General features: G+C 38.9%; 1 protein-coding gene and 1 long non-coding RNA gene across 4 annotated transcripts in view; one reads left to right on the forward strand and one right to left on the reverse strand.

The window, feature by feature from the left end:
* Positions 1-25,895, reverse strand: part of Ccdc15 (coiled-coil domain containing 15) — a 70,500-nt gene that overhangs the window by 22,842 nt on the left and 21,763 nt on the right. For 2 of the 3 annotated variants that reach the window (XM_059267638.1, XM_059267637.1), the window contains exons 5-13: positions 24,228-24,341; positions 21,680-21,802; positions 20,238-20,357; positions 19,003-19,749; positions 16,233-16,355; positions 14,833-14,955; positions 14,304-14,423; positions 4,862-4,957; positions 2,934-3,037 (exon numbers count right to left, since the gene is read on the reverse strand). In XM_059267638.1, the coding sequence (XP_059123621.1) occupies positions 2,934-3,037; positions 4,862-4,957; positions 14,304-14,423; positions 14,833-14,955; positions 16,233-16,355; positions 19,003-19,749; positions 20,238-20,357; positions 21,680-21,802; positions 24,228-24,341 (1,670 nt within the window). The remainder of the gene's footprint in view (positions 1-2,933; positions 3,038-4,861; positions 4,958-14,303; positions 14,424-14,832; positions 14,956-16,232; positions 16,356-19,002; positions 19,750-20,237; positions 20,358-21,679; positions 21,803-24,227; positions 24,342-25,895) is intronic. The other variant, XM_059267639.1, reaches the window with a different exon arrangement.
* Positions 14,532-18,762, forward strand: LOC131914871 (uncharacterized). Its single transcript, XR_009380200.1, has 4 exons — positions 14,532-14,719; positions 16,197-16,294; positions 16,521-16,710; positions 18,400-18,762. It is a non-coding gene; the product is annotated as an uncharacterized LOC131914871 (long non-coding RNA).

The following is a 25,895-nucleotide window of genomic DNA, read 5'->3' on the forward strand; positions in this document are numbered from 1 at the left end:
GGACAGCAGGCTGGGATCATTCTCAGATACACTGAGTCCCAGGCCAGCCTGGGCTTTGTCTTAAAAAGCAAAAACAAAAATCTCTTACAGTGGCTTATAGAACCAAACATAAAAACCACATAGCTCCTAGAAGATACTAGAACAGACAAAGCTATATGATTTAGATATGGCAAAATTAATCCATGAAAAAGCTAGATCATTAAAATCTCCTGCTCTGGAAAAGGCATTGTCAAAAGAATAAAAAGACATGACAGAGACTGAAAGAAAGTATTTAAAACGATTTTACAAAGACCTGGTACTCAACATATACATAAAAACTCTTAAAGTCAAAACAAGGAAACAATGTCATTGAAAATGGAGAAACAGAGCTGGTACTTCACCTCCCTTGACTTGCACATGGCACTGGAAGGCACTAGGCATGCTACTAGAAGAGGAAAGTACACAACATCACCCAGCTACAAACTTTCTTGTCCACAACAGAGGCCTGCTCACAAGCTACACCGATGCCACAGTGGCACAGCTGGGATGGGAGTAACTGACCACCTTTTGATTGGTTTCAAGGCCCACTCCACAAGAGAGAACCCATACCCGACTCTGCTAAAGTGGCCAAGAACCTGAGGCTAGACAGGTCATGAGCCTGGAGGAAAACCTAGTACTACTATCCTGCTAAAGGAACAAAGCAATAAAATGATTCCTAATGACATATTGTTACACCTATAGACAGACATCACTCAGCCCTCATCAGAGAAGACTCTTCCTGTAATAGATGAGAATTAACATGGAGATCCAAAACAATGTGCAGAGAGTGAGAGACTTTGGAACAGTCAGCCCTAAACAGGATGTCTTTACCAAACCCTTCCCCTCAAGGCTCAGAAGTCTATGTGAAGAAGAGGCAGAAAGATTCTAAGAGACAGCCAGAGGTGGGGGATGACCGTAAGGAAAAAGCATTTTCCAGCCTCAAGACTGATACACACAGGAACTCAAAGACTATGAAAGCATGCACAGGATCTGCACAGGTTCAAACCAGAAAATCCCATAACCAAGCAGGGGACACTGACACAAAGTCCCACCCCCAACTAAGAAGCTATTTGCAACTGATACCTGATAGGAAAGGAAAAACAAGTTTTTTCAAATGGAGTCTCACTGGGTGTATCAACCATACTCAAGGGCAGGCCTCACACTCGGGAGTAGTTGACCAACACAAAACAGACTCCATGGATTTTTGTACACTTTGTTTTGTTTTGTGTATATGTGTTTTATTAGTTTTGTTTTTTAGTTTGTTTTGATTTTTTAAGTTTGTTTGTTTTGAGAGAGAAAAGAACATAAAGTTGGGTGGATAGGGAGGTGGGAAGAATCTGAGGGGAGTTAAAGAGAGGAAAAAATATGATCAAAACATATTGTATGAAAGAAGTTAATAAAACTATAAAAGTCAATAGAAACAAATGACCAAATTACAAAATAGGCAACAGATCTGAATAAACATAGCACCAAAGAAGATATCCACACGGCAAGTGAGCATATGAGGAGATACTACGTGCACAGAGAGAGCATCAGGAAACTGAAAGTCAGAACAGTGAGATACCACTGTTCCAACACAAACTGATTAGAATGACCAGACCACAAACACTGACAACACCAAATGCTGACTTTGCCTATGATCCGGAAATCACACTCCTTCATATTTACCCAAATGAACCAGTAATTTAAGTCCTCAGAAAAATTCACACAGTAGTTAGAGTACCTTTATTCAAAACTGCCAAATCTTATGAGCAACAAAGATGTCCTTCAGCAGGTCAAAGGATAACTTAAAACAGAGATACATCAAGAGGGAAGATTATTATTTGATTTTTTTTATTATATATATATATTTAAAACAGCTATTTAAATGGCCAACAAGTTGGCTCAGCCAGTAAAGGTGTTTGCTACCAAGCTTGACAATCTGAGTTTGATCCTTAGGATGCAAGAAAAATGACTCTCAGAAATTGTCTTTCTGACCTCTACATGCATGAGTGCCCTACACACACACACACACACACACACACACACACACACACACACATCCCATTTTAAAAAGAAACAGCTATCTACCCACGAAAAGGCAATGAAAGAACCTTAAGTATATATCAATAGTTATAAGAAACTAACCTGAAAAGTTTACACACGCATTGGAGAAGGAGAAAACACAGAGCCAGAGGAGAGGTAAGCTGTTGCCAGGGGTGAGGGGCTTGAATACATTTCATTACTATATACTTGAATATACAACACCAAGAATGAATCTTAAAGCATGTCATGAACTCTGGGTAATAGTGTGCTGATGTAGGCTCATCAACTGTAACAAAATGAACTAGTGGGAAAGCTGTGCATGTCTGGAGGCAGGAGGTATATGGGACCTCTATTGCTCAATTTTGCTATGAACTAAAAACTAGTCTAAAAAAATTAAGTCTATAAAAAAAAATCAAACCAGGAAGACATGGTAGTGCACCTACAAGCCTAGCACTTGGGAGACAGATGCAGGGAAATGCCTACAAGTTTGACGTTAACTTGGTCTCTATAGTGAGTTCCTACAAAGTGAGATTCTGTCTTTAAAAAAAAAGAGAGAAAGAAAAACATTATATACACATATATGAAATATATATATATAACTTACTTACATCTTTAATTCTTTATCTAGATCAAAAGTGACTATTTCCAAGCTCAGAAGGCAAAACCACAAAATTATTGCCTGATTATTCCTCATCCTCTCCTTTTTTTTTTCTTTTGGGGTACTGAGTGGCGTGGTAGCTGGAGATTGAACCTAGAGTACCAGGAACACTAAGGATGTGTTTACCACTGAGCTATACCCCAAGCCCAAACCTGATGATTTCTAGCCCTTAGTCCTAGCAAGCATTGCATTAGCTTAACTGTCATTTAAGAATGAGAATCAAAGAACTTACTTTTCAATTCTTTTCTTTTGTTCCCTTTGTCTGTTTTGTTCTTTCACTTGTTCTCTCTCAATATCCATGAAAAGCCTCCTGTGTCTCAGGTATTGCTTTTGACGCTAAAGGAAAGAAGTTAAAATTATCTAGCCTGTTCACAGACAACTTTGTAAAGAAGGACAAATTCTTATTCTAAAGAGAAGAAAACTATCAGATAATGAGGTTACATGTGGTAAAGTCATTAACTTCCTCTGTATCAACAACTGTACACACAGTAAGAAAATTAAGTTTTCAAGTACATAGCTACTTTGTTAATAGACAAACCAGTGAAAGTGCAAATTTAGTTTACCCTTAGTAAAAGCTGAAACAGTTAACACCATCTGAAGAAAAAACAGTGTATTAGTTTGCCCTTAGTGTAGTCCACTTGTCAATAGTACCTAGGAAATTGTTATATTTGACACAATAAGGTACATACTATATTTACTCTGTGTTCTCAAGCAGTATCATAAAAGCAGGGCCGCAGAGAAAAAAAGGGAGGCATTTTATAATAGAACAATACTCCATTTAACTTGTAAAGACTAAAATCACATCACAAAGCCTAGCCACATATGATGATGAGAAGTGCAGAAGGGATGAAGTATATCAGGGTATCATGCTCATAAACAGAATGAGCATAATAAAAGCAAGTGCTACTATACTGTGCATGATCTGTTTACTTCTGGCTTTACATATTCTCTTTCAAGGACACAAGCTACTCAAAAGGGATAACTTATCTCTACATACACTAGGTCAGTATATGACTTGTCTGGTAAAAGAACCTTAATCTGAAGAATGACTCTCATTGAAGATGCATCAAAAATGTTTCTTTTCTCATCTGACACCGGCACATGGCCAGGATTTAAAACTGTTAGAGTACTTTTTAATTGAAGGGGAAGGGAAGCCATACATTTAAAGTATTCCTTTAAGTAAGTTAGAGTGGCAAATATATACAGCTAGAGAAATTCACTTGGATCAAATCTTTGACTTCACACAAGTGCACCTTAAGTCCTAGGAGTTTAAAAGAGAAGTTAAGCATATTATAATGTCTTAACATCTTTGGAATTTGTGGGGTTTTTTTTCTGTTCTTTCCTTTTTTTTAATATTTATTTTTATGTGTATGGATGTTTTGCCTGCCTGTATAACTGTGCACCATGTATGTGCAGTGTCCACAGAGGAGTCAGATCCTCTAGGACTGGAGTTACAGATGGTTGTGAGTCACCATGTGGGTGCTGGGAATTGAAACCAGGTCCTCTGGAAGAGCAGTCAGTGCTCTGAACCACTGAGCCATCTTTCCAGCTCCCTAATTTTTTCTTTTAATATTTATTTTTATTTTATTTAACACATGTATTTTCACTGTAAGGTACATAATAGCCTTCCCCTCCTTCTACAACTTGTGCTAGGAGTTGAATCCACACTACAACCTTTCTATGCTTAGGGGAGAGAGTATATTAGCAGGATAGTTGAGGGGGTATCTTAACCAGAGAAATCACCAACTTTTTAGAAAGCACAAAAAATGCATCAAATACGGCATCAAGTAGGTTGCAAAAAGCTGCTTGTTTGTGATATGAGAGCTGAAACAGTCCAGCTGTCAGAATGCATTTTGGGCTACTCAAATCTTTCATGTCTCTTGTGCCTGTTAGCAAAGTATTTGGCCTGTAATGTAGGCCTGTGTACCATCTGCATACAGTGCCTGCAGAGGCCAGAAGGTATCAGATCCCCTGGGACTGAAAATATAGATGGTTGTGAGTACCCATTTAGTGGCTGGGAACTGAACTTAGTTCTCTCAAAGGGCAGCACATACTGGCTGAGTCATCTCTCCAGCCCTAGAATTTCTGTTGTTTTAATGAGTTAAACTAGTGAACTGCTTCCAACTTCACACAGAATTCAGAAGCAGCACCACTGCATACCTCTTTCTTGTCTTCTTCTTGATCCACTCCAGACTGAAATGCCAGTAGAGCGTGGTATTCAGTGCTCAGTCCTGATCGATACTCCTCAAACACCTGCTACAAAGTCCAATTTACAACAAGTGACAAAACTGCTCAAGTTCTGTGAACTCCTCTTGGTGTGTCTGTCCACTGACTCTTCCTTAACTGGGATGGCATGGCAGAAACTGGGCTCATTACCTACTGTATCTTCTAGAAAAATTAATGTTGGTTGGAACGCGTACCTGGACATTTTATGTCAAGTAATAATTTCTACTTTTAAAAAGTTATTTATCTTTAGTACTAGAAGCAGGACTAATGAACTAGACTGCTCCTGGCAAAAGGATTTTTTGGAGGTGATGAAAATGTTCTTATATTGACTGTGGTAAGGTTTGCCCACCCTGTGAACACTCAAAAATTACTGAATTGTACATTAACTAATCTTTAGTATTTGTACTCACCATCATATTTACAAACTTGCCTACTTGTTCACATCTATATGTAACCCCAACACTCACAGTGCTTATGTAGTCCTTGACAGACATGCAAAGATATGAAAGATTTGAGTAACAAAAAAAATGCATGCTGCCAGCTGTATTCTCTTTGTTTCCACTCTCATACCATAAACAAGCATCCTTTCTACAATCTACTTGGTGACAAACTTGAGGTGTTTTTGTGCTTTTTGTTGGTGATGTCTCTGTTTAAGATGACCTCCTCCCCACAGCACATTGCTGATATATTATCCTTCCCAAGCATAGAAAAGTTATGGTGTGGATTCAATTCCTAGCACAAGACATATGTGTGTGCACATGGGGGTGGGGTGTTGTTGTTGTGATATGCCTTACAGAGAAAATACATGTTAGATAAATTTTATTTAGGTTTGAGTTATGATGATGCTGGCTGAGATCAATATTAAGGGATCAACCACATATATTTTCTTTTTGTGGTGCTAGGGTTAAAACCTGGGGGCTTGTGCATGTGAAGCAAACACTCTACTGCTGCTGATGAGTTATATCCCCAACCCAAACCTTATAAATTAAATCAGGACCTTTAAATGGAAATATCTAGAACAAATATAATACATATATTAACTAAATGACTATAAATAAGCCCTGGTTCATATGGCCAAATACTCTAAAAAAGGAAACCAAGACCATTCACTGGGGAAAAGATAGTCTCTTCAACAAATAGTATTGGGGAAATGGATATTCACATGCAAAAAAAAAAAAAATGAATGTCAGCCCTTAGCATAAACCATCTACAAAAGTTAACTCAAAATGAATCAGATCAAGAGACGTATACAAGCCGGGCGGTGGTGGCGCACGCCTTTAATCCCAGCACTCGGGAGGCAGAGCCAGGCGGATCTCTGTGAGTTCGAGGCCAGCCTGGGCTACCAAGTGAGTTCCAGGAAAGGCGCAAAGCTACACAGAGAAACCCTGTCTCGAAAAACCAAAAAAAAAAAAAAAAAAAAGGAGACGTATACATAAAAAAGTAAACTATAGAATGCCTAGATGAGGGGAAAGCTATTTAACACCAGATCTGGCAATTTCTTGAACATGATACTAAAAATATAGGTAACATTAGAAAAAATGAATTGGACTACATTAATACTTGCATACGAATGGACACTCTCAGAGTAAAAAGGTAACAAAGGAAATGGGAGAAATCTTCAAATCTGATATGCTTAGAATATGAACTATGCCCCCCATATGTTCATATACTGGTCCCAGCTGTTGGTGCTATTTGGGTAGGCTTTGGGAAGTTTATGAGGGCCTACTTGGAGGAAGTAGCCCATTGGGAGTGTGACTTTCAAGGTTATACTGGGTCTCCAGTCCCTTTTTCTCTTTCCATCTACCATGACTTGAACACCCCTTTCTTCCACATATTTCTGCCACAGTGATGTTCTTTCTGTTCAAGAACTTGGAACCAAGCAACCATAGAGTGACCCATTCAAAATCATGAACCAAAATAAATCTTTCCCCTTTTAAGTTATTACCCCAGATACCAGAAGTACTATAGACACAAAACTGACAGATCAATTGAGTCACTCATACACTGAAGTCTGTTAACTGAAACTGAATGGGTTAACTCATATCCTAACAGTAGAGCAGATAGATTTTTCACTGTTTCTGTTTTGCCTTGCTCTTTTATGACCCATTTCCCCAAATAATTAACACTGAAGTCAGCCCTGCCTAAAAAGAAAAATAAGGGAAAATATCCAAGAAAGCCGCTAGCAGGATGACTTCCTATTCATTAGCAGCATTCTGTTTACAGGAACGAGGAATGCCTGGTATTCCTGGTGACCTATGGAAAGCATCAAAATCACGTCAACACAATTACAAGAATTAATTGTCAAGCTAGGGGTAGAGCCCCACGGTAGAATACTTGCCTAGCATGCATGAGGCCCTAGGTTTCCCAGCACAAACACACAAAAGCATTAATCACCAGTCCAGTGCTCACCTGACTGTAGCTAAAGTCAGACTCCCAGAAGCACCATGTAAGCTTTCTAACCTGTGACCTCTGACAAGATGGAACTTGGGTGTGAAAGTTCCACCTCACACTTGCTAGCTTGTTACCAATAAAGCCTTCTCCCATCACTGTCTCTCTAGTTATTGCCTTCAGCAGCACAGACACTTCACTGTTAAATACTCTTGTTCATGACAGCATTAAGCAGGAAACAAACCAAGTGTCCATCAATGGATGAATGAATAAACAGAATGCAGCACACACACACATATTATTAAAGACTTTAAAGTGAAAATACTGTACTATGCTATAGCATTATGCTAAGTGAAGCAGGACAGTCACAAGAGGACAAATACTGTAGGAAGCCACACCATGAGGTACTTAAAGTCATCAGACTCAGAGACTGGAAGTAGGACGGCGAAGGAGGAGGGAGTGAGAGGCTTTTATTTAATTGGTATAGAGTTCCGGATTTAGTTTCAGATTTGTAAAGTTAGAAAAAGTTCTAGAGACAGACGATGACAGGCTGTATAACAACATGAAGGTACTTATGCCACTAGAGGGTATATTTGAAAATGTTTAAAATGACCTGAGTGGTGACCAAGTATTATAATCCTAATACTTGGAGACTAAGGCAAGATTTCATATTCAAGACCAATCTGGGCTATATATGGAGATTCTGTTTCAAAATTTAAAAAATATATTTATATTGTAAATAAAATGATTTAAATAGTACATTTTGTATTTACCACAATTTAAAAATATTTAAACAATCATTTATTATGAGAGAGGGGTTAGACTAGCATGCCACAGAACATGTGTGGAAGTCAGAGGACAACATTCAGGAGTTAGTTCTCTCCTTCCACCGTGTAAGTACCCAAGATCCAACTCAGGGGGAATCACAGGCTTGATAGCAAAATGTCCTTAACTTCTGAGCCATCTCACCAAGCCTTTACCACAGGTTTTTAAATGCACCTACATCCAGATGTACATAAATGCTTTATAAGATGACTACAAAACACATACATTAACATGATTAATACTGGAGAGAGAATTAGAATTTTAGAATTAGGATTTCAAGAAGGCCTTAATAGGGGACTTTTCCTACTTCTTCTGATTCCTTATTTTTGTGGGGTCTAAGGGAGGGTTAGTTCCATGGATCCAAGCTGGCCTCAAATGTGCTATATATGTGGCAGAGGAAGAGCCTACAGATCGGTCCTCCTACCTCCAGCTTGCCAGTGTTGGAGCTGCCTGCAACACCTTGCCCAGTTTGTGCAGAGCTGGGGATCAAACCACGGGCTTTTACGTGGACTAATCAATCAAGCACTCTACTAACATCCTCAGCCTTTCTGTATATTTCTAGTGCTGAAATGTTCTACAAGAATTTATCTATGGATTACATTTGTATATCCCAACATTTTGTTTTAAAAGTTCTACAAGGTTTTCATCATACATTACAAGAAGCACAGAATTACTTCTTTATATTTCATTTTTTCTTCCCCATATTCATTTTTAAAGATTTTTTTTCATTTTAAAACCAGTCTATGGATAAAATTACCTTCTAGGAACTTTTGACATTGCCTACAGAACTTCTGTTTGTTATAGTCTGGGGCAGGGGGTGGGTTTAGAGCAGCGTCACTGGCTTCCACTGGGTAAATGCAATAGAAGTCAGAGACACAGGAGCTAGAAATACCTCCAAGAGGGTATAAATATACCTAAATATTTGCATTTCTTCACTACTCATAAAAATCAATTTATTATCACAGTTTAATATATGAAGTTTAAGAAGTCAGCTGCAGAACAATCAATATAATATCACAATGTCATTATATAAAAATAATGTGACATACAATCCAGTCAGAATTGATTTGTATGTAAGCAAGCACATATGCATGTGTGTAGATATTAGGTGATCTAGACTGATGAACTTTAAACTGTTGATAGTAGATATGTCTGGAGAAAAGGAAAGGCTGAGGGAATAGAAAATGGAAAGGTGACTGATCTTTATGCTATCAATACTTTCTGCATTTAAAACTTTGCATTGAAAATTTATTAAAATGAATTCTCCTAACTGATCAATTTGGGGGCACTAAAAATTAAACTGGCATCTGTAAATAACAGGTTCTGTCTAATTGTATTGTAAAGATAAATTGAAATGAAACAGAAAAGTCAAAGCCAGGAAGTCAGTTTTCTAGATCAGACGAAGTGGAGGTAGACCCTGGAAGTTGACTAAAAGACCAATTAAGAAATGGCAAAGGTCTGAGCTAAAATAATGGCAACAAGAATACAAAGAGAAAAGTTGAATGTGAAACTGCCCCAATCTGCCTTATCAAGAGGATCTAAGAGGGCAAGACAACCTAGTAGGTAAAGGTGTTTGCTGCACAAGCCTGGAGACCTGAGTTTGATTCCTGGAACTCAAGGAACTGTGGACGGATACAGTCCATTACTCTAGTTTGGTTCTCCACTGCCATGATAAACATTGACCAAAAGCAACTTAGGGAAGGAAGAATTTGTCTTACAGCTTATGGTCTATCACTGAGGGAAGCTAAGGCAGGCACCTAAAAGCAGAAGCTGAAGCAGAGACCATGGAGGAATGCTGCTTACTGGCCTGCCTCCCCTGGCATGCTCATCTACCTACCTTATACAGCCCAGGCCCATCCGCCCATGGATAGCATCACCCACAGTGGGCTGAACCCTCCTACATCAATTAGCAATAAGAAAATTCCCCTCAGACATGCCACAGGACTTTCTGATGGAGGCAATTCCTCAACTGAGGTCCCTCTTCTCAGGTGGGTCAAGGTGACAAGTGAAGCTAATGGTGACATTGACTCCACAAAACTGTCTCTGACTGCCACACACACTCCATGGAATGTGTACTCATATTTACATCGTGCCATAAACACACAGTAATAATAAATTTTTTTAATTGAAAAAGGATCTAAGATGAAGGAACAGAGGGGATACAAAAATAATCCCTAGGATTACAGCTTGCACAATAACATGGGTAAAGGAACTGTTCCAGAGTGAACACTCAGAACATCTTCAATTTGAGGCACCTGTAGAATATGAGTTCAGATGGTCACTGGGTATTCCAAGACAGATTTCAAAGTAATCTGGTAGCTGAAGTCACAGAAGTAATGGGGGGGGGGGGGGGGGCGGAGGAAGGGAGGGTGGTGGCTGTTGAATAATTTAAAAAAATACAACACACTAACAGGAAACAAATTCAGTAAGCAGGAAGGCTCAGAAAAAGTGACCAGAATTTTAGCAGTGAATCTGGAAACTGACTATGCACAGAGAAAAGGTTTCAGAAACAAGCAGTTTACTATTTCAAATGTTGCAGAAAATCAGCAGCATATAAGAAGTCAAGTATCCATTGATTTATTAACAAGAATGGACCCGGGACCTTCTAAGCAGTATTTAAGTTCAAGGGTATTAGTGAGGACAGTAATCCAAATATAGGCAACTGAGAAACTGCCAATATGTCTAAGTTAGTGGAAGATAAAAAGGAACTAGTTATTACTGATTATTCTTTTTAAATAACTGACTATGATAACCATGTAAAATCATTTGCAGATCACAATTAGGTTAAAAAAAATAGGAGTATCATGAAGAATCATGTATCTTCTAAACCACTGTCTACAGAACTCAAGAGGAGTCTTTTTTTCATTTTGTTTTTGTGGTGCTGGGGAAGGAAGCCAGGGCCCCTTGTGAATGCTAGGCAAGCTCTTAACCAATCATCTGTATCTCTCAGGTCCAAAGGAGTTCTGGGTTTTTTGTTTGTTTGTTTAAACGGAAAACACTTGAAAACATCCATACAAGGGAAGTATTTTTGAAACATTTGTAATATAGAATAATTAATGGCACAAGAGTCTACAGGAAAAAATGAGGGAATGTAGAATATACCCCAAAAAGAAACTACTCTTCCTCGAATATAGTAAGAATAGGTAATATAATGAATTAATATCTATAACTAGTAATAGCAGTGACAGTGTGAAAGCTTTGATTTTCTATCCCCCCCTCATCCTCTTTTCTCTCCCCCACACTCTTTCTTTTTTGAGACAGAGTATTACCATGTAGACCAAGCTGGCTTCAAACTCTCAGAGATTCACCTGCCCCTGCCTCAATTGCTGTGATTAAAGATGTATGACCAGCTTTTGATTTTCTTTACAAAAGTGTGAGAGTTTGAGATCAGAGAGATGATAGCTCATCAGTTAATAGTTCTTGCCACAAAAGCCCAGTGGCCCCAATTCATTCCCCACATTTACAAGGAGAAAACCATTTCTACCAAGTTGTTCTCTGACTTCCACACACCCAGACAGAAAGACAGATAGCAAACACAGACACAGACACACAAATAATATATAAAACTTGAGAAATAAGGAATTATAAGAGTATGGTGTTGCTGCCGGGCAGTGGTGGCTCACGCCTTTAATCCCAGCACTCAGGAGGCAGAGACAGGCAGTTCTCTGTGAGTTCGAGGCCAGCCTGGTCTACAGAACGAGTTCCAGGACAGGCACCAAAATTACACGGAGAAACCCTGTCTCGAAAAACCAAAAGGAAAAAGAGAGAGAGAGAGAGAGAGAGAGAGAGAGAGAGAGAGAGAGAGAGAGAGAGAGAGAGAGAGAGAATGGTGTTGCAACAAGAAAAATGCTAGGTTTCAATGCTTAGAAACCCTAAGTATGAATTAGTATTCATCAGCACTACTAATGTGTTTTCTCCAATAGGCTGGACTAGAAATGCAAGAAGAGAAATATTGTTCTAAGGTTGAGGATTCTCAGGCCCTGTGTGATGGTAGGATGAAAAGAAGAAATTCACATCACAAAACTTTACCCTGACTTGGACAGTCAGAGGTGCCTCTCTTCTAGGCTTTGTGAATGCCCTCTACCACGAATTATATTGCTCAATAACCATCTGATTACATACCAGTCTCCTTTTAAGACTGTCTGAATATCTGAGTGCCAGGTCATGTTGGCAGCTGTATCTGACTGTACTTAAATAATGGCTAATGTTGGCAGGTACTGAACAAATGTTTGACTAGATGCTGTGGAATAATCCTTTTCTACACTGTGAAGATTTGTCACTTGGATTGGTTTAATAAAAAGCTGATTGGCCGGTAGCCAGACGTGAATTATAGGCAGGACAACCAAACTAGGAGAATGATGGGAAGAAGAGGGGCGGAGTCAGGGGAGATGCCAGCCAGTCGCCAAAATATTAAGTGTGTTTATTTGGGAGTTGCTGGCAAGACAGAAACTTCCGCCTACAAGTAGGAGGATAAGGATTCAAAGTCATTCTCAATTACATACCAAGTTGGAGCCCAGCCTGGACTATGAGACTTTACCTTAAATAAACAAACAAACAAATAAATAAATAAGTAAATAAATAAATGGAACATGTGTAAGTAAATAAACAATTGCAAATTGTTTTATACTCAGAAGGAAACAAACAATACAAGGATAGATTAAAATACATACACACACACACACACACACACACACACACACACACACACACACACGGGATGGGAGATCCGTAATTTTGATAAGGTAGCCAGGGAAATCTTTTCCAATCACCATTTAAGCTAAAATATGAAGAGTGATGAGTTAAGCCAGGTTTTTCATCATAGCAACAAAATGCCTGAGAAACTAAACTAAGGAAGGCTTTAAATATTTGTTTTGGCAGGCTGGGTGGTGGTGGCATATACCTTTAATCTCAGCACTCAAGAGGCAGAGGCAGACAGATCTCTGTGAATTTGAAGCCAGCCTGGTCTACACAGTGAGTACAAGGACAGCCAGGGCTACAGAGAGAAACCCTGTCTCAAAAAACAAACAAACAAACAAATAAACAAAAACCCACTTGTTTTGGCTTAGTTTCAGAGGTGTCAGCCTACCCATACCTGTGTTGTTTCGGGGACCATGTATTTGTAAGACAGATCATCATGGTAGAAGCATGCAGTAGAGCAAAATGATGCATTTCACAGTAGATAGGAAAAACTGGTGTAAGACAAGCAGAGGCTGGGAACAAGGCACACACCTAGTGATGTTCTTCTACAAGAGTCCCCACCTCCTAAAGAGCCCATTTAGGAGGCCAATATCTTCATGATCAGTCACTCTGCAATAGCACCACCATAGGGCCAAGCCTTCTAATGAGCCTTGGGGACATTTTACACCTAAATCATAACAGAGAAAAGAATCAATGAAGGAAAAGGGGAAGACTCTCCAGGCCAAGGAAAAAACACATGCAAAAGACCCAACTCAGAAAAGGGCCTCACCCTTCAGACTATCAATGCCAGTGCTGAAGAAGCCACGGCAGTACTCCTTAAGCCAACCTTGCAGGCCAAGCGAAAAGCCCCAGAGAGCCACAACTCAGTCCTGAAGCCTCGGTCACATCCTACTTTCTGCCTTTTCCTTCATATCATTCTGACTCCTTTAACAAGGACATGAGGAAACTTCTTGATCTCTTTCAGGCACCCTAACACTACTAGCTACCTAGAGCCTTTGATTCTAAAATACATAAAACCACAAAGAGAAATCATTGGAGAATAGAATTTTAGAGGAAATACATAAGACTTCAGATGAGCCATTAAGAAATCTTAATAGACCAAAGCCTTGTGACATTTCTTGAAAAACTAGAGATCTTAATTCAATATCCCCAAAATTCAACACCACCCTAACAAGTTCCAGCACAAGCTCTGAAATAAAACAATCTTCACAGCAATGTGGGGTGTTTTTTTTTTTGTTGTTGTTAGTTTGTTTATGTTTTTTTAAGACACGGTTTCTCTGTGTAGCCCTGGCTGTCCTAGCACTCACTATGTAGACCAGGCTGGCCCTGAACTCACAGAGACCCACCTGCCTCTGCCTATTGAGTGCTGGGATTAAAGGTATGCCCCACCACCACCTGGCTGCGACATGGTTTTTGATCAGCCTCCCCACTTTCAGGCTAAAGCTATCTGTAATAGCACACATACCTGTCGCCTGCTGCATGTGTCTCTCTGGTGTCTGGGTGGAAGATTATGACCACCAAGATGTAAATCCTCTTGCCACTTTTCAGATGTATTAACAGATGGCTGCTGCCTAAAATGTAAGCTCTAAAATACACATCAATTTGTGTAAATGATGACATAATAGTGAAAATACTACAGGCTTAAGTAATAGCCCCAAGTAATCTAAATAAGCCAGTGTTCTGATCTGTTATATCATAAAAGTAGAAATATTTCTTGTTACTATCAATCTTTATACCATCTGCAAAACAATCTTAAATTTTACCTATAAAACAAGGATCATATCAGTATCTATCTCCAAGGTTATTGTGAGAATTCAGTAAGAATTTAGAATGCAGACAAGCTTCTAAAAACATTTTGGCTATTGCTAATACTTCATGAAGGTAAGCTATCATTTTTAAAATGTTAGTGTTAATAAAGATAATAACATTAACGTCTTTGTTAGTAACATAACTCTTAAAAAGCCCAGCTTACACCTTACTAAACTCTGCTCTACCTGCTTGCTGGCAGAGCCTGGATCCTGGATTTCATGTAAACCACATCCATAGCACTCTGGATATAACTCCTTTCTCCATCTTTCATCTGTCATATCACATGATGCCTGCTCATAGCTCCTATACTAAAAAAACAACATAAATATCAATATAAATTGTCCAAACAGGAGGATAACACCTATAGCAGCAGCTTATGTTGAAGCTTACAATGAAGATTGAAGTAGTTTTCAATCAGAATGGCAAACGGAACAAAAAGACAGTTTGCTTCAGTTCTTTCCCATTACTATTGGCCTTAACACTACATGTCTGAAGCGATTACTGTACTGCCTGTCAAGTCTCAGGCCCAAATCTAAGCAATTCGTTCTTTGCAGCACATTCTTCACTACATTAATCTCTACTTATTCTCCAGGACAGGCGAGGTCTCAAATACTGTGTTAAGCATGTGTACAGTCCTCCAAAGCAATTCCTCTTCCAATCTTCCATTTTTCCCAAGATGAAGTCCTTCTGATATACTTGATCAAAAGGAACTACAAAACTGTCTCAACAGAAATGATGGGCTCATTATAATATAGGAGAAAATCCTAGAGTCACAACAGAACAGAGGTGTGTGTGTGTGTGTGTGTGTGTGTGTGTGTGTGTGTGTGTTAAAAAAATTCCAAACATACAATGAAGTAGGAACAAAACAGTATAGAATCCTTTATGGTCCCCTTACTAGCAACATTTATTTTTTCATCTACGTCTTCTCCAACTTTTTATTTATTTATTTATTTATCTATTTATCTATCTATTTATCTATCTATCTATCTATCTATCTATCTATCTATCTATTTATTTATTTATTTATTTTTTTCGAGACAGGGTTTCTCTATGTAGCTTTGTGCCTTTCCTGGAACTCACTCGGTAGCCCAGGCTGGCCTCAAACTCACAGAGATCCACCTGCCTCTGCCTCCCGAGTGCCGGGATCAAAGGCGTGCTCCACCACCACGCGGCTGTCTTCTCCAACTTTTTACTTTATATGTGTAAGTGTTTTGCATGTGTGTTTGACTGAGCACTGCATGCGTGCCTGGTACCTGCAGAAGTCAGAAGGGGACACTGGATCTCCTGGAACTAAACTGGAACTATAGAAGGTTGTGAGCCACAGTGTGGGTGCTGGAAATTGAACCTGGTTCCTCTGGAAGACAGCCAGTGCTCTTAACCCCTGAGCCATCTCTCCAGCACCTTCTCTAACTTTATTCAGGAGTATTTTACAGTAAATCACAGATTATTTTAGTACATCTCAAAATACCTAGACATTTTACTCTTAGTTCTAAGTTTATGTATTTCACATACAAGCTAGCTTAATAAACGGTCTTTTTTTCTTTTTCAGGAGCTATATGGCCCTCATTCTATAGATGCTCTCTACCTGTTCTCTAAGGAAGACTTGGTCCTGGATCTGAGGTGGAGCATACTGATGACACTCCAGAGGTAACTCCTCATCCTCTCTCTCTTCTTTCATCAAAGTTGAGGGGTGCTTGAGAAACATGTCCTAAAAGATAACAAAAACAGTAATAATGGCAGTAATAATATGATAATGATTAATTAGCTAGGGTAATAAGCTAGTCAGAATCTTGCAGGCTTCAAGGAGAACTCTATGGAAATCTTGATGCTCTGGAACCAGTGACAATGCTACATTTTTAATCCAACTCTATAGATTTCAAGAACATGGAAACAACCTAGATGCCCTTTAACTGAAGAATGGATAAACAAAATGTGGTACATATACACAATGGAATACTACTCAGCTGAGAAAAACAATGACATCATGAGGTTTGCAGACAAATGGATGGATCTAGAAAAAATCATCCTGAGTGAGGTAACCCAGACTCAGAAAGACAAACATGGTATGTACTCACTCACAGGAGGATACTAGATGTGGAACAAGGATGACTGGACTGCTACTCACATCACCAGGGAGGCTACCTGGAAAACAGGGCCCCAAGAAAGACACGGGGATCGCCCAATGACAGAGATATGGAATGAGATCTACATGAACAGCCTGGACATGAGTGGGGGTAGTGAAGGGCGAGGGTCGAGGGAAAGAGAGCTTGGGGGAGCGGGAGATCCCAGCTGGATCAACAACAGAGAGGGAGAACAAGGAATAGGAGACCATTGTAAATGAAGACCACATGAGAATAGGAAGAAGCAAAGTGCTAGAGAGGCCCACAGAAATCCACAAAGATACCCCCACAACAGACTGCTGGCAATGGTCGAGACACAGCCCGAACTGACCTACTCTGGTGATGGGATGGCCAAACACCCTAATTGTCGTGCTAGAAACCTCATCCAACTACTGAGGGATCTGGATGCAGAGATCCATGGCTAGGCCTCGGGTGGATCTCTGGGAGTCCAATTAGGGAGAATGAGGAGGGTTTATATGAGCGAGAATTGTTGAGACCAAGGTTGGATAAAGCACAGGGACAAATAGCCAAATGAACGGAAACACATGAACTATGAACCAATGGCTGAGGGGTCACCAACTCGATCAGGCCCTCTGAATGGGTGAGACAGTTGATTGGCTTGATCTATTTGGGAGGCATCCTGGCAGTGGGACCGGGTCCTGTGCTCATTGCATGAGTCGGCTGTTTGAAACCTGAGGCCTATGCAGGATCGCTTGGCTCGGCCTGGGAGGAGGGGACTGGACCTACCTGGACTGAGTCTACCAGGTTGATCTCAGTCCGTGGGGAAGGCTTTGCCCTGGAGGAGGTGGGAATGGGGGGTGGGCTGGGGGGAAGGTGAGGAGGGCGGGAGGGGGGAGAACAAGGGAATCCGTGGCTGATACGTAGAACTGAATTATATTGCAAAATAAAAAAAAAAAAAAAAAATCAATTCTTAATCCTAAACCACACACAAGAGAGTCTAACAAACTCACCAGACCTTAAATAGCTTAAGGTCTACTACTATTTCTTATTCTTCATGTTGAGGCAATAAGTTTGTGATAATGTGGTAGGATTCAGCAATACAGAATAATCCTGGTAAATTAAAACAGTCTAACTGCCTTTTGAGTGGGAGAATTTAATTGACTAACAGTTTACTAAAACAGGGTCATTTGTACCACTAGGTACAAGATAGAACAGAAAAAGACAAGAGCAAGAATTGAACTGTTAAGGGTTTACACATCCTTCTTAACATGGAGTGCCATTCTAACAGGACTTAGAATAGGTTCCACTAATACCATCTGCCCTGTCTGGTCTCTGATAAAATCTCGGCACTTGTGGTTTGGGAGGTAGACACTGATAACTTGCCAGAGCAAAGATTTCTCTCCCTTGCCCATCTGTCATGTCAGAGAATGGCTCCTTAAAGTTTACTTCTTAAAAGAGAAAAAAAATTATGCAGCAGGAATAGAATGATAGAAATAATAGTTAAGACTTTGCTGAGAACCACAGGGAGTAATATGAAACATAATGGCAGGAAGTCATGCTTTGTCAGTTCTCAAGTTTAGCTGAGAATCTTTGCAAAATCCAAACTAAACCCCAAAGAGTTAAGTTTCTGCTAATCTCCGTCCTTTCTCTGCTCTACCTTGCTCCTGACAGAGACCTGATGGTGCCCACAGAGATCTTGATGGACATCAGAGGAAGTGCCTCTCTCCTGGTCTACCTTTCAGAACTGATTCTGGCTTCACCATATTTGCTTTAAAAAGAACAAACACAATGCACTAATTGCTTAGTTAACAACAACAGACTGGCTTAGACTGTCAGCTTGGGCGAGAATTTGACCAACTTCAGCCATATGTACTGTTCTCTCCACACAGCCCCTTCTTCCTCTGGCCCTAAATGGTCTCTAGCAGAAAACTGGCCTGGAACCTGTGTTGAGAGACACAGTTGGGTACTTGTGGGCCATGCCTCTTTGTAACTTCCAGCTGCCAAAACAGTTGATGGCTGCCAGAAATATTTATCCTAATACAGAATTATTTTTTTACATACAAATCTCACAGATATATATACTGCTGACATTACTTTAACATTTTGTTGACATTACTTTAACATTTTGTAGGAAGCCTGGAGTTTTGAAAATTAGTCAGGAAACTGCCATTTCCAGCTAGGAATCTCCAAATCAACTGGAGAAGAATCTCTGCTGATCCTATTGCAAACCAAAAGTCACTTATGTCTTATTGTTCCCCATTCCTGCTGTTTTACCTGGTTTTGGAGTGGAAGATCCTGCTCCTGGCATTTGTGCAGATTATTCTGGTCTTGGGAAAGAACATTATGGTCCTGACATTTTGGAAGAACATGCGGACCTCTTCTGTCCTGATATATAGGTAAAATATACTGGTGTCTGGGCAGGAAATTCTGTTCTTTAGGTGGGAGATCCTGGTTCTGATATTTGAGTGGATGACTCTGTTCTTCAGGTAAACCAAGCTGGTTTCTAGGTAGAAATTCCTGGTCTACTGGTAGAAAATGCTGGTCCTGACATTTAGGTAGAACATTCCAGTATTTAGGGAGATCATGGTGGTCTTTGTGTAAAGAGTCCTGGTCTTGACATTTGGGCAGAAAATCCTGGTCTTTGGATAGAAAGGCCTGATTTGGGGGTAGAAAATCCTGGACTTCCAACTCAGTATTCCCATCTAGCTCAACAGTCTGGGCTTCAAGAATGTCCCCAGGTTCTGTCCTGAGAGCCTGGCTTTCCGGCTGGGTGGTCTTCAACTTGGTTCCAGTGGCCTGGGTGTTTGGCTCAGTGCCTGGAACTTCAGGCTCAACACTTGAAGCTTTGGACTCAACACTAAAGACATCAATCACATCACTCTGGGATCCTGGACAATTGTCTTGAACTTCTATAAGATAATCCTGGGCTTCTGGAAGAACAGCCTGAAGGCTGTGAAGATGTAATTGCTTTTGTTCATCTTCCTTTATCACAACAAATAATGGATTTTTGAATTTTACTTTCTAAAAGGAAATATAGATAATAAACACAGAGTGTTAGGTGGTAGCAAAAATCCGCATTTTTCCATAAGAGTCCTAAAATAATCTTAAATATCATAATCAAACAAAACTAGAAAGGTGAAACCTTAGTATTTGTCCAATGTTAAAATAACCTGAGTCAACAATTCTAAATACACCATAAATCCCTAATTGAAGTCACAGGTTTTGTTTTTTTGTTTTTTGTTTTTTTTAAAAAACCAACACTTTTTTTTGCATTACTGGTGACTAAACCAGGGCTTCATACATGCTAGACAAACACTCTACCATTGGACTACATAATCAATTCTCTTTTTATTTTGGGATAAGTTCTCATAAAATTGCTCAGGTTGGTCTTGAACTCACATTGTATCCAAGACTGACTTTGAACTTGTAATCTTTCTGCTTCAGTCTTCCAAGTAGCTAACATTATAGATCTGTGCCCCAAGACCATAAGTTTACTTTTATTGCTTTACCTGAACTTTGCTGAGAGTCTTTTCTTTGTTTTCAGAAAAAAGATCCTGCTGGTAACCCACAAACAAATCTTCTCTCTCCTCATCTGTCACAACAGATGAAAGTTCCCCACAGCCAAGGTCCTAAAGAAAAAGTAAACATTAAAACAACAACAACAAAAAACTGCAAAGTCCCACTAAACGTAGCTATTACCAGTAGAAATCATATATGTACAATAAAACTTTAGAACAATAAGACTTTAGATTCTACAAACAAGTCTAACAGAGCAATGTATTCAAATTTAATTGAATGTTTATACAGTACAAAACTGTGCACTTAAAACTATAAAACATGGGGGCTGGAGAGATGGCTCAGGGGTTAAGAGCACTGACTGCTCTTCCAGAGGTCCCGAGTTCAATTCCCAGCAACCACATGGTGGCTCACAACCATCTGTAATGACATCTGGTGCCCTCCTCTGGCCTGCAGGGATACATGCAGGCAGAACACTGTATATGTAATAAATAAATCTTTAAAAAAAAAAAAAACTATAAAACATTATTCAAAGAAATGAAAGACCTAAATACATGAAAAGATATCCCATGTTCAGACTGGGAGACAATGTTGTTCTCTGACAATACTGCTGGATTTGATGGGCCATCTGTAGTCCCAGAACTTTGAAGGTATAAACGAAAGCCCACAAGTTGAGACCAGCTTGGGCAGTATACTGAAATCTTATTGAACACACACACACACACACACACACACACACACATGCGCTCACACAAACTTACAACACACACTAGGCACATTTCCAACACTGTATGTAGCTCACAAGTGGATCAACAGACTCAAGAATCACTATTAAAATGCCAGCTGGTTTAAAAACAAACAAATGAATTCACAAGTAAATCATACAGACATACAGAATATTAGAAAGATGAGGAGTAAGAAATGAACCCTCACATTTACAATGAACTGACATCTGACAAGGGGGCCCAGGACAATTCAATGGGAAAAGAATCATTCTTTAACAAATGGTATTAAGATAACTGAAGTGGACCCCTTCTTCAATTCTCTCATGAAAATCAACTGAAGATGAATCCAGACCTCAAAGTAAGAGCTAAAATTATAATATACTTAGAAGACCTAGGACTAAAACTTCAGGACCCCATGTAATCAAGGGCTAGGAGATACGATACCAAAAGTGAGACAACAATAAATTAGACTACTCCAAAACTAAAATCTGGGGCCTATAAATGATGCTACTAATAAAGTGAAATGATAGTCTACAGAATGGGAGAAGTTCACATATGTCTACTGTCTAATAAGGGAAATACATTAACAACATAGAAGGAACATTTAAACCCTTACAATAAAAAGATGATCCAATTAAAATTTTTCAATAGACATTTTCTTCACAAGAGATACAAATGGGCAATAAGCATCTATATCTCCATTTCCCTACCTGATTTTCCATAAAGTTCTGGTAATGCACTGTAGTTAAAGGGCCTTCATGGATCTTACTGGGCGGTTCCTCTCTTGTTTCTTTATTTATTTTGATGCATGCTGGTTTCCTAAGAAGTGCTTTCTAGGGAGGTAAAACAAGCCAATCCATATATAAATAGTCTAAGGAAAGCAATGTCTTCAGTATTTTTACTTCAACCATACAAATAAATCACATGTCAACATGTGGAATAAAATACACTGGAAGAATATATAGACTGTTAGAAATGACAACCTGCAGTTATTCTAGCCACTAACGACTGGTTACAGAAGACTTTTAATTTCAGTCTTGGCAATCTGACAAGGGTCAAACAAGAACATGCTGTACTTGTATCTCAAATTTTGAGTGACCGTACAATTAGATAGGGTATAATGCCACTAAAATCTAGTAAGAAAATGAAGGCAGAAGTTAACTGGGTTACAATATAATACTTTCTGACTGGTAGTTTCCACTTCCCACATATGTGAAGGTAGAACACAGGTCAGATATAAGTAAAAGTGTAAGAAAAGTTCCACTAATTTCATAGATCTTTCCCAGGTATATGGAGTGGATCTATTTCTATTCTTCTATCTGGAAAAAGGACATGGCATTCTCTGGAAACATGCAGGAGGTTTGAACTCATTATCATTATAATAATAATAAATTACACTCATATGGCACCTCTGACGTATGAAACTGGTTTGTACAAGGATGTTATCTCAGGATTATTTCTCTCTTCTACAGGATTAATTATTTCAGTCAAGTCAGTGAACAGTACTTTCTCTGGAAAAACAACAACTGAAAGGCCTGAGTATATTCCAAACAATGTAAAATATCAGTCTCTAGGAACTAACAACACTTCTTCTCTAGCTTATTAAAAGTGTCCAGTCCTTTTTCTAATAGTACCCGCCAGTGACTCCAATAGTTGGCAGGTTTGAGAATATGAAAGAAAAGGTATTTCAGAAGTCACAACAGGATACTAGGAAAAGGCAACCATATGATTATATCTAGGACAGAACCCTATTTGCTTTTTAAACTTAATTTATAAATTTTTAATACTGAAGAGGGAAACAATCATAGTTTAGTATCCAGCCAATACCAACATAGAGACAGCTGTCTTTGATGGCTGTGTTGAGGAAAAAACCCACCTATGTGGTGCTAGTCCCATAAGACTGTGACCTAATGAATGATGCTGTAGTCTTTAGTTTGTATAAGTATGCACTATGATTTTACACAATAAGGAAACCAACACAGTCCCGGGATGTACTGCTATAGTTACGCAGCACACATGTGTATGTCACACAGGCACTGAAACAGGGAAAGAACTGAGAGACAGTTGATGGTGGAAACATACCACAAAGCCTAAGTAAGGGTCGATTTTACTAGATGTTCTCACGAAAACTTGGAAGTTAATGCCAAAATTGAGCAAACACATGAAAACACAAGAATTGAGCTACTAAAATCTGAAATAAGTAGGATATCTAAACAATGACATTTTACAAGTATAGGCTTAACACTTTTAAACCTCGATCCACACTTAGTTTCTAATACTTCATTCTAAACTTAAGTTTAGAATTAAATGAATTCCTTTACTAAAAATAGTACTCAGCCGGGTGGTGGTGGCACACGCCTTTAATCTCAGCCTTTAGGAGGCAGAGGCAGGTGGATCTCTGTGAGTTTGAGGCTAGCTGGTTTAGAGTGAGTTCCAGGAGAGCCCAGGGCTACAGAGAGAGACCCTGTCTCAAAAATGCCAAAACCCCAAAACAAACAAAACCAAAGCCCAATGTTAATGTGTTGGTGAAAATCATGAGAGATCCCTCAGGGGGCTGGTGCTAGTGGGGAAGTGTATAGTAACACGTACACAACGAGAATCTGAAATGAGAAGTGTGATAAAGAAAAAAGAGACAGACAAACACAGGCATAGATAACGGTCTCCTTTCCTTCCGTGCACTTGCTGGGAATCAAATCCAGGGCCTCAGTTTTGTGTAATATTATAGATAACTTTTATTTCCTTGTCTTCATTTTTAAAATTTTGTAATATATGTTTTACATTCTAATAAGGAAATAGTGAATACTATTTTTTGTTTGTTTTTTTGAGACAGTGTTTCCCTGTGTAGTCCTGGTTGTCCTGGAACTCACTCTGTAGAACAGGCTGGCCTCGAACTTAGAGATCTGTCTGATCTGCCTTGTGGATGCTGGGATTAAAGGCATGCACCACCACGGCCTGGTGTTAACATGTGTTAAATAAATACATATATTTTTTTAAATTAAGATTATAGTATATGTAATTTTATATTCTATTTTTTTCAGTTAAAAGTTTTCCCTGGTCTTCAAATATTATTTGAAAATACGATTTTTTAAAAGAATGGCTATATTTAGATATATCTTAATTCATTCAAGCATTCCCTATTAAAGGGATATTGAAGACTACTTCAATTATTTTGCATTTCTAAGTTATGTTGATATAAAAATAAATTCCTAGTTATATTTTCACATACTTTTGAAAACAGCATATTGGAAATTAATATACCTCTTGGGTAGGAGAGCTTTTCCTTCTACCATTTAGAAACACTGAAGTCTTTTTTTCACTCACAGTTTTAAAGGATGCCAGCTGGTGACGTGCCTGTTTCATAGTCTGACTAAGCTGCCAGGAAAGGTGGAAAAAGAAAACAAAAACAGGTTAAAGTCTTAATACCAAACGCACCGACTGTTCCAGCAAGAAAACAGGTCTCTATTATAAAAGATGCCAGACTCGGGACAAGAGGATTACTTGCAAAGGAGACTTTAGTCTGCGGACAGTGCTTTACAATATTACTGTCATTATTCTAAGATAAAACTGGGTAACCTCATGACTTGATTTAAGTTCTATTAAGCAAATCTATTTAAAATGATACATACCTTTTACACATAAAATGTCAGAAAATAATACTTAAATATAGGTAGAAATTATTATAGGTAGGAAATTACATTCCTTATCTTCTATTCATCTTGCATAAATGTTTTTATTACTCTTTGCTATAAGACTCCACACTTAGTTCCCCTAGAACTCTTATTTTCTTATTTACGTGAATCTTTTCCCTATCTACCTCATTTGAAAACTAGCACGAGCCTTTTCTCAGATCCCCTTTCCTCCAGGAAGCCTTCCTAACTGTCCTAGTTTCATTCCTGTTGCTGATAAAAATAAAAATACCCTGACAAAGGCAACTCAGGGGTTAGGGGAGAGTGGTTTATTACAGCTTACAATTCCAGGTTACAGTCCATCATTGTAGGGAAGTCGAGGCAGGAAATCCAAAGAGCTAATCACATTTAACCCAATCAGCAATAGAAAGAAATGAATGCTCACTTGATTCCTTGCTTGTACTAGCTTAATTTCTCCATTCTTGTTATAATTCAGGACCTCTTGCTAGAGAATGGCACTGCCCCCAGTGGGCTGGGTCTTCCCAATTAATGAACTTAATAGAAACAACCATCCACAGACATGCCCACAGGCCAACCTGAAGCAGACCATCCCTCAGTGAAACTCTTTCCAGGTGAGTCTAGATTGTGTAAAATGGACAATGAAAGCTGACTATCACATTAAGTTAATGTAGAATGCAAATACTATATATAGAACCAATTTGTTTCAATTAGCTAAGAAACAACTGATACATGACCATCATATGACTTTATATTCACTCCTTATTCTAGTGATTTTAGTATATAACTATTTTCCTTTTCCAGTAGCACAATCTATTTTATCTCTCTCAAATTTCAAAAAATGTCCACTTAGGAGGAAAAAAAACTATGTATCTTTTTATTTTAGGATAAGCAAAGCAACAGGAAAAGGACAAACATCTCCATACTAATTAAAGAAATTACAGCAAGGCTAGGAATACTTCTAACCCACCATTAAAATGCTAACGGTATCAAGTCTTCCTTGAGGAAAACTATGACTTATTGATATCATAATCATGACTATATAATTTTTACTAATAATGAGCTAATGATTAAAACACACACATACACATACACACACACACACACACACACACACACACACACACACACACACAGTCCTACTACCAGCCCAATGTTCTAGTGTATCTTCTCTCCTTATTCCTTGCTTCTAGAGGTCTACATCTCTAACCAGGTACACCAGTTTGAAACTTTACTCTTTGTTCCACCAAAAGGAAGACTTCTGAATCAGGTGCAGAGTGGC

Source organism: Peromyscus eremicus, chromosome 7, assembly GCF_949786415.1.
Source record: "Peromyscus eremicus chromosome 7, PerEre_H2_v1, whole genome shotgun sequence".
In the NCBI taxonomy this organism is placed as follows: domain Eukaryota; kingdom Metazoa; phylum Chordata; class Mammalia; order Rodentia; family Cricetidae; genus Peromyscus; species Peromyscus eremicus.